General features: G+C 46.2%; 1 protein-coding gene across 1 annotated transcript; it reads right to left on the reverse strand.

The window, feature by feature from the left end:
* Nucleotides 1-297: 297 nt before the first annotated feature.
* On the reverse strand, nt 298-7,395 carry LOC142590533 (uncharacterized). The gene is made up of 3 exons (XM_075702726.1): nt 7,286-7,395; nt 4,108-4,314; nt 298-517 (listed from the first exon to the last, which is right to left on the reverse strand). Exons 1-3 carry the CDS (start codon nt 7,368-7,370, stop codon nt 381-383), a joined length of 429 nt encoding a protein of 142 aa, XP_075558841.1. The 5' UTR covers nt 7,371-7,395; the 3' UTR covers nt 298-380.
* Nucleotides 7,396-9,736: the final 2,341 nt, after the last annotated feature.

Genomic DNA, 9,736 nt, shown 5'->3' on the forward strand with positions numbered 1-9,736 from the left:
ATATGCTTCGCATAAAACACAATGCACAGCTGTCAATGAGCCCTTGAGGCACGACTGTGCTCAGATAATTCTCACTATCCTCGCTGTCACTACTCAGACGATCTTTCCCTGCCCTTTGAATAGAGTAGGAGGTTAGATGACTTTTACCTCAAGCCATTCCCTATGCTGTTCATGAAAGATTCTGTCTCATTGAAAAAGAATACCACATGGCGACATTTAGGCTAGTTTAACAAATTCTGACGCTTTATATCAGCGGAAAGTTTCTCGATCAAATCAGAAAATAGACAATACACAAAATTAAGAAAACGAAGCGCATTTAATGCTTCTCTAAGCTTTTAATTGACTTTGCGGGAGCGATGGCGATCCGCTATTCGCGCTGATTAAGCCCGAGGTCTGGGGAAAGGCCTTGACCATGGCTTGGGCAAGGGGCGGGACCAACGCTTAAGCAAGGGAAGGATAGCTCGGCGCTGCCTCGTCTTTGGCTCTTCCTCGGCAGAAATGTCCACCTCCGGCAAGTCTGCATCGAAAGAAGGTTCACCCACACATGGACACATCAGTTGATATCGCCAAGAATGAAACAAACACAAAATGCTCTCTATATAGGCTACTTGTTTAATTATCTTCTTGATTTGGATGTTGCAAAGCTGCAAGAGGGTTCTAGATGTCGCCGTAACCTATATGTAATCTATACTATACACTAGAGGCCCAGATAGTATTACAGGTGATTTGGATACAAGATATTTTCGAAACAAGAACGACAAACCAAAATTAAAAGTAGCACATCGCTTTCAGCCGTACACTTTTCTATAAAACAATTAGTGAAGAGAATTCTAGCACTAGCGTCAGCGAGGGTTACAAGCGAGGCAGTTCAGCCAGAATTTAAATAATGGGCTACATATGTACATGGCGTTGCCTAAACTTCGTCCTTCTGACTTTAAACGGCTTCGTGACTTCGCAAATTTATCATATTCAAGAAAACATTGAGTTATAATTGAAATTATTAGCGAAAATTCGCATGTCCCAAGAGTTCAACTTTCCTGCTGTGTTTGCAAAACTAATAACTTGTGAGAATTTAGGTGGATAAAGCATAATGACGAACGTTACAAAAGCGTTTGAAAACACAAGCACGAAGGGTAGGCAGATGCATGTAGTAACAGTCACTCCCTGGTAGCTGAGTGATTACAGCGCCAGAGTTCCCTCTAGTAATTTTTGTGCGGTGCTCAATGCCCAAAAAGATGGAGGCTCGAAGTGATCAGCAGTAGCCGAACAAGGAATGCCGCTGGAGCCAATGTTTCCACAAGGGAACTCGTCTTTCTTTAAGGTACCGACTGGATGATTTCTTAAGCAGAGTTATTTTTTGTACCCATAGCTCACTCTCTCCTCCACCTTCGATAAGGGAAGAGAAATAGAATGAGCTGTTTCGTAGTGATGGATAACTGACGTCAAAGCGCTACACAAATGGCAGTTTCACCCGAATTACGAAGCCCTGACCTCGATAGCAAGGTTTGCCGTTCCGATGAACTCCAACGGGGCTCTAACTATACGCGGGTGTGACGCACGCGGGTGCACCAAAGTTCTGGCATTCATCAAAGCATTAACACGCCGCGTAAGGCCTGTAATGGCAACCCAATGACGCCACTGCACTTTGTGTAATATGCGGCGCCAGTGACACATGCTTCAGATTTTGAGCGCTAATATTGTTTCGCGCTTTTTAATACACTCAGAGGACTTAAGATGCATGTGGTCCGATGCATGCGGTGTGAATGAGATGTTTTACGACTTTGTGTTCTCATGCTTCAAGTGTAAAAAAATAGATCGCGAATAATTCATTAAAAAAACCTAAAACCTGGCCTGAGCAACTATGGCCGTTGAATAGTATAGCAGCTACCTCGCATATCCTGCATAGATAAACATAAGGCATACACATGAACAATTATGTACGGAACATCACGGTCACGGTGAAAATTCGCCTGGAATGAGCGTTTAATTGACATCGCAATAAAGATTAATTCCGGCAGGACCCGTCTCGCTGTCAATGACAATGCAATTAGCATTCAAAGAAACAACAACGTCGCGAGACATCGTAGTGCTGAAGACACCTGTCTTTAGAATCTGCAGTGGTGATTCTGAGATTTCCATTGCTTCGACTTATGCAACACACACCTCACCGCTATCGGCCCACTTAGATATGACACTCGCTCGCCTGGGTCAACCATGAGACTATGAAAGCACTGCCTTTGGCATTGCGCTGCTAAGTCCGATATCTCAGGATCAAATCCAGGTGGCGGCGGCCGCATACCGATGGGGGCGAATTGTTAAAACGCCCATGCATCCTGCATTAAGTGCCTGTTAAAGAACCCCAGTTGGTAAAAATTAACCCTTTGTCCCTTACTACGGCGTGCCTCATAATCATATCCTTGTTTTCGCATTTAAAATCCCCATAAGCAACAAGAACGTCATGACCATAACTGCACGACGACGACCCCGTTACGAAGAAGGAATAACATCGCTAGAACGACAAAGGTGGTAGGACGACAGCGGGGTGCCAATTCCGATATTGAAAGGATGGCATAACGGCGAAAGCCTGATGTGCGTGAGGTACTATTAGCTCAAACTAGTTGACAACTTGGATCACTGCGTAGTCGTAACACACTAGACAAGTATACTCAGAGTTGCTCAAGTAGGCAAACAATTCTAATCGCGTTAAAAATGCACTCTGGAGCTACCCCAACCTACGCATCGGCTTATTCTACTCTTCTTGAATGGATCGTAGGGTAGACTTAGATACCCGTACGTAAAAACGCTGCTAAGGAAAGCAGTTGAACCGTGACAAAGTCGACCTTCAACTTTGGCTCCGGCAACATTCCGTGTACGACTACTGGTTATCAATGTTTGAAGGTCCTTCAAGATGTGGTTCTAAAGACCTCGTCTTTTGAAATAGCAACATGCCAAGAACAAGGTAGTTCTACTGTCGGCTGTGCTTCAGGAAGAAAGAATGCCGATCAAATTGGGGCAGCAGGAATTATGGGGAGGGCATTTCAGGTGGTTAACTGGAGATGACAAGTACCCAAGTTGTGAACCTAATTTCGTTAATTTATTCAAATATAGAATGACATTTTGTCAAAGACGAAAGACTCGAAGACCTGCTTCTCATTACGAAGTCTCGAAGGCCAAGAGTTCATCTCGTCAGAACACTGACAGTGCGAGCGTATACTTCATATAAAATAGACACATATTCTCAATGAAACCAAGGCACTATTAGTGCCATATTTGCCAGCGATTTACTTCATTGAGCCGTTGCACATTACTACTGATATGATCGGCAGCACGGCGCGACTCAAGATACATATATATTATATATATATATATTTGTGTGTGTTTGTGTGTGTGTGTGTGTGTGTGTGTGTGTGTGTGTGTGTGTGTGTGTGTGTGTGTGTGTGTGTGTGTGTGTGCGTGCGTGCGTGCGTGCGTGCGTGCGTGCGTGCGTGCGTGCGTGCGTGCGTGCGTGCGTGCGCGTGCGTGCGTGCGTGCGTGCGTGTGTGTGTGTGTGTGTGTGTAAAATAAGTTGGAACGCCTGGAAATTAATGCCCATGGACTGCGTTTTGTAAAGCTAATTTTCATTTTTCGTTCTTTTCGCCTGTCGGCATCGCCTTGGATGTGACTTGAACGCCGGTACGCCACTGTCATCGCTAGCTTCTCGACCAGTCGGCGTGATACATGATAAGAATGGAAAACTAACAGCAACATCACAAAAAATATACGCCCAGTCCAAAAAAATGGTGTTTTACGTGCCAAAACCCCTTTCTGATTATGAGGCACGCCATAGTGGAGGACTCCGGAAATTTCGACCATGCGGGGTTCTTTAACGAGCACCTAAATTTAAGTACACGGGTGCTTTCGCATTTCGCACCCATCGAAATGCGGCCGCCGTGATCGGGATTCAATGTCGCGACCTTTTGCTCAGCAGCCCAGCACCATAGCCACTGAGCAACCACGGCGGGTCAAGCCCAGTGTTATTTCGACTACTTGGTGTGCATGAGCTTTTCGTGGTTGAACGATTCCGTAACGCAACATGGTGCACATAACAGGACAGTTCCATCTACTTACCTTTCAGCGTAGAATCCTTCGGCAAAGGCCTGGGCTGAGGCCAAGGTCGAGGCTCAGGTCGTGGCCAAGGTCGAGGCCAAGGTTGCGGCCAAGGTCGTGGCCAAGGTCGTGGCCAAGGTTGTGGCCAAGGTTGTGGCCATGGCCGAGGAGGCCAAGGTTTAGGGTAGACCACGCGAAGCTGGTTGATGTTTTCCGTGGGATCGGGTTCTGCGTGATGAGTTCAATAAAAAACTACATACCGAATGCACCTAAACCTCATCGTCGTGCATACACCTTGTTTGTATGGGTTTTTGTTAACGGGTTATTAGTACTGAAAATAAAACAACATTGTCGAAACAAAGAGCGACGGCAAAACTAAACGATTTTGTTAAAAGCGTGCAACTGCAACTAGTTTAGCTAGAGCAGCCGAAAACAGCGTGACGAAGATGAAAATGACATAGCTTCGAGTTTAATTTCTATTGTACACAGTATGCCGAAATCCGACTTAAGTACTCCGTGTTGTCCCTAAATAAACATAACTGGTTAGTCACTAAAATATGTAATTTGCGACGCAAGTCATTATGAATGGTTGTGACTGAACTGTGAAGCCTCATTTATGAGGCAGGGATGCATAACCACAAAACTAAAGGTATGATGATGAAAAACTTTATTTATCCCTCTTTAAAGGCAAGGGTGCAATGGAATAGACTACTTGAAGTAGGCCTCCTTTATCCTCTCAGCCCACTCCAGGATGGCCTCCTGAAGACCGGGCCTGGAGCTGCGCAAGGCAGCCTCCCACTGCTCCTCACTAGATATTAATTGCTTGAGGAAAGGGGGAAGGGGGTGCTTAGGGCACCCCCACATGATGTGGTTTAAGTCTGCTTTGGGAGAGACACAGAATTTACAAGAGGGAGAAAGGTAAATGGCGGGATGAATGCGGTGGAGGAGGTAAGGGGACGGAAAGGTGCGAGTCTGCTGCTGTCGCCACAGAACTTCACACCTACGCGGGGATTTGCCCATGAGTGGCGGAAAGGTTAAGCGGTCTAATCGGTAGTGTGTGCAGATGTCGTGGTAAGCAATAAGTCGATCCCGCGCTGTAAACGGCGCCTACTCCGCGGCGAGGTCCGACACATCTGATGCCTGAGCCCGGACTGTAAATCCTCGGGCACTGGCATCAGCCGCCTCGTTTCCGGCAAGGCCCGCATGCGCGGGAGTCCAGATTAATGCCACAGTTTGATGGAGAGGATGGGCCAAGAGGAGAGAAAGGGATGGCTTAGAGACCCTACCCGCTCCGAAGTTATGTATGGCTGCTTTGGAGTCGCTAACGATAACTGATGAATTTGGGATTGTGAGGGCCAGGGCTACGGTCGCTTCCTCCGCCTCCTCCGAGGAAGAACCAGGAATGGAGGCGGCCGCAGCGACCTGGCCGTGAGAGTTAATGACTGATATTGCGTAATGATTTCTGTTCCCATATTCGGCGGCATCAACATAGAGCACGTCTTTAGAGGTGGAGACTTGTTTTTGGAGAGCCTTTGCTCGCTGCCTCCTGCGCTGTTTGTGATGCACATGGTGCATGTTTTTAGGAAGTGGTGGGATGCAGAGGTTCTCGTGTATGTGATGTGGAATGGTGTATTTAGTCTTGACGATGGGTGCCGGAGTGATAGAAAGAGTTTGTAGAATGTGTCGACCTGTTGCGGTGTTAGAAAGTCTGCTATATTGGGATGTGAGGTGGGCTTCTGTGAGTTCAGTAATTGTGTTGAAGCCTTTCAGTGGAGGTACGTAAGGGGACCCCCAGAGCGAATTTGTATATTTTGCGTAAAAGAGTGTCGATCTTACCTGATTTTGATTTAAGGAAATGCAGATATGGTGTTGCGAATGTAATCTTACTGATAACGAAGGCCTGAATCAAGCGGAGAAGTTCGGCCTCCTTTAGTCCGCCATGTTTATTGGAGACTCGCCCTAGAAGGCGCAGGGTGTGATCGACTGTGATCGACTGTAACCCGCCGTGGTTCCTCAGTGGCTATGGTGTTGCGCTGCTGAGCACGAGGTCGCGGGATCGAATGCCGGCCACGGAGGCCGCATACTATGGGGGCGAAATGCGAAAACACCCGTGCACTTAGATTTAAGTGCACGTTAGAGAACCCCAGGTGGTCAAAATTTTCGGAGTCCCCCACTACGGCGTGCCTCATAATCAGAAAGTGGTTTTGGCACGTAAAGCCTCCCAATTTAATTTAAAAACCCCTGTATATTCACTGGGTAAAGTAATTCGGCAAAGCAAAAAATACGAACTTTACACTGCTTTGATTATTATTGCATGCATACATTCATAGATAGCAGCAATGCCTCAGTTACGTTTGTAACGAAGACACCACATTCCTTTGCGTCTAGTGTCGATGATTCACTTCAGGCTTCTAGGGGCATGTGCAATGACGGCTTGTTCAGACCTAGACAATTTCATGTCAGTTCCAAACTTGCTGTCATACAGCTGTGCGCGGATAAATTTTTCCGATGTTAAACATGCTATAAATTAAGCACTTCTATGAGAAGAGTAACCTGATTTCCCACACGTTTCAGATTGCGGATATAGGTTCCGAGAAATATTGATTTACGGCTCGTATTCATACGCTCGTCGCATAACGCCTCATCAATAGCAATCATAGCGGCCCCGCGCACAAGCTTTCGAGAGGTCTTCCCAGAGCAATGGCTTCCGTTTCAATGTAGTCGTCGCAGCAAAATGGTGACGTCGACGGTCGACAAGCCGGAGTCGCTCACGTGGCCGTCAAAGGAAAAAAAGTCATAATGAGCGAGGAAGAGAATAACGCGTAGTTTAGTTTTGTTTAGTGCGCCTGCAAAACAGCCTGAATTTATCTTCATTTCTGCGCATTAGGCTGACGTCATTTCTAAGGCATCAAAGAAGCGACAAAGCACAAACCACCCGAATAGGACGCCTTCCTTGATGTCGCGTCGAACATTAACATCATTTAACGCGGTGCCTAGATTTCCCTACACGAACCTTACCACGTGGCAGCGGGATCCAATATATGGGCATTGATATTGATATTTCGATATTGCAGCATTACTGTTAGACAAGCCGACGAAATTTGTTGTGGTGCCGTTTGAGGCAATACATTGGTTTCTTTCTTAGGCTCACAAAATGTAGTAATGAAATCCGCATGATATTACTGAAAAACAAGCTCACCTTGTTCGGCAAAGCTGCACTGGACGACAAGCGCCAAAGTGATGGCGATGACGGAAAAGGCCTTCATGGTCACTCCGTACCGCATACGCCTGCTGCAATGCGTTACTTTCGCAGCCTTTAAATACGCAGCGCTTTCTTATCGGATCGGAGTCACCAGATAACACGGCAGACCACCGTCGACGCAAATATTCAATACCTTCTTATCAATAATGCAAATCAATCTCCAGTAGGTGCAGATGACTACTGATATACGTGCCGCTAACAATGGGCCATTGTTTCCCTGCATTATTAGCGTCTGGGATTCCCGGAAAACGGACATGGGCGATATGGGGTTCGTCTCGTGTTTTCCTGAGAACCATGAAAATACTGCTTGGCCAATCTAGAAAGTTTCGATACGTCCGTGACTAAAGTCTACGCGCAAGCATATATTTCACTGTCTGTGCACAGTCTGTCCAAGCTTATAATCATCGGAACTAAAACAATAATTTCTATCAACTTTATTCTGTGCAATTTCTGTATGTTATGTAGTGTTTCAATTCAAATGAATCTCACAAGACGGTTACAAATGCGTGACGTGAATGTTTAAGCGTTAGGGCTGCGATGTGGGCTTGGCGTTCTCTCTCCCGATATCGAGTTCCGTGATTCGCTTGGGAACTTGAAGTTCCGGTTTCTTCGATGTCCTTGATGGATAAAAGAAAATGGCGACCAAGAAGTTAAAAAGCATTTACTGAAAAAAAAGATTATTTGAAAGAACTTCTCGGCTCTTTCCCAGAAGCCTTGTTAACTATAAAAATAAAAAAAAATAAACGTCCATTCAATTATGCTTTTCCCTAAATGTTTTTCAGTTCTTGGTCGTCGTTCGCTTTTATTCAGAATACCTCTTCGCGACCAGGCACTGGATTTCGTTTCCCAAGCACTTTGTCATAATAATAACAGAAGTTTCCCTATCCATTAGCACCACAAAACTCCGTCCGTCATTCCTGAGCATTGCGAGCAGTATATTACATGTTGTCAAATGCACCGTCACTATTGGATTTGAAAAGACTCGTTGCTCATCCTGGGCTACTGCTATTCGGCAGGAAGAGCCCATGACTCTGTTAGCTACGACGCTACCAACACAGCTGGTGTGTTCAACATCGAAGGACGGTTGGCTTGTTCAAGCGGCCCAGCATTAGCGGCCCAGCGGCAAGCAAACGTGGGCTGCCCACATAAACGGCACTTATGCGAATGCAAGACGTCTTCTATTGAATGCGGGACTCCCGCTTGAATTTATGTCCGTAGCTCTCGCGTTATGCCACATACGTAGGACTAAGGTCGCGAACGATTACTCTCACATATTGGGTTGTGCAAGTTGTAGTAGTTTTCTCTTTCCGCAGATGTATTCAAGGAGACTACCTGACTGGTGCTTAGAGAAGGAGGTCTCGATCTAACAACTAATTTTGTTTGCGTCAAATTCCGTCTTGAAACAAAGGCGCCGCACACTCCAATGATCGCTTGCGGGTTCACTGAAACGCAACTCGCGTCATTTCGGTGCATTTTCTTCTAAGTACAACTGCCAGTTTTTCGCGTGATCCTCATCATTGTTTCGTGTATTGTTCTTACATCAATATTCGTAGAGCCTTATGCAAGGCATTGTGGAAGTGGACTCTCCATCGGAACAGTCCGGTTGCGCAATCACCTTGCACTTTCGTCGTGAGTCATCAGTCGCCGTACTGAGCAGTTTGATAAGATGCACCAGCTGTTCTAGATGTGCGGCCTGTAAGCGTTGCAGCTCTTTAACAGCACTTATAATTGCCGCTTGGCTGAAGGTGGGACTGGTCAAGCTTGCCGAGCAATAGGCAACCGTTATACACTGTAAAATATTTCATCTTAATTTACACGTATACACACACGTCAAATTGCTGAAGTGTTCTGCTCGTGCGTCTGCAGCGAATGAACATCGCCAAAATTTGACATGCCACTCTGGGACAAACGTAGTCCTTGAAAAGTCACTCAACGTTGCTTGGCCTGGCAACTCTGAGGGATGGATAATCGAGAGTGTTTCATCAATGATTCATTCAGTATCGAGAGAAAATGGGAGTGCGTGCTTTTATTTTATTTATTCATTCATTGTACCGCCTGCAAATATATTCGAAATTTAAAAATCAGCAAGTTAGGCTTTTAGGGAATAGCAAGTGCTAGCATTGTGTGGCCTGTTTGGATCGGACTGCTGGTACGATCTGTTGGGAACTCGGCGCTGACGCCCGTGGTTGTACCTGGGTCGCAAGCCCCAAGGGTAGCGTTGGCCTGGCGGCCTGGGGTACAACTGCAAGCATCCGAAGGTCCCGGCAAAGCATGAGTCGACTGGTAATAACGAAACAACTTGTTTATTTTAACATCGCAAAGAGTTGGCGGTCAGGTTGACCGAAGTAGAGAGACGGGAGAGCACTTCACTCAACAGAAGAAATCGGA

The sequence above is a fragment of the Dermacentor variabilis genome, chromosome 8 (genome assembly GCF_050947875.1).
Source record: "Dermacentor variabilis isolate Ectoservices chromosome 8, ASM5094787v1, whole genome shotgun sequence".
NCBI classification, from domain to species: Eukaryota; Metazoa; Arthropoda; class Arachnida; order Ixodida; family Ixodidae; genus Dermacentor; species Dermacentor variabilis.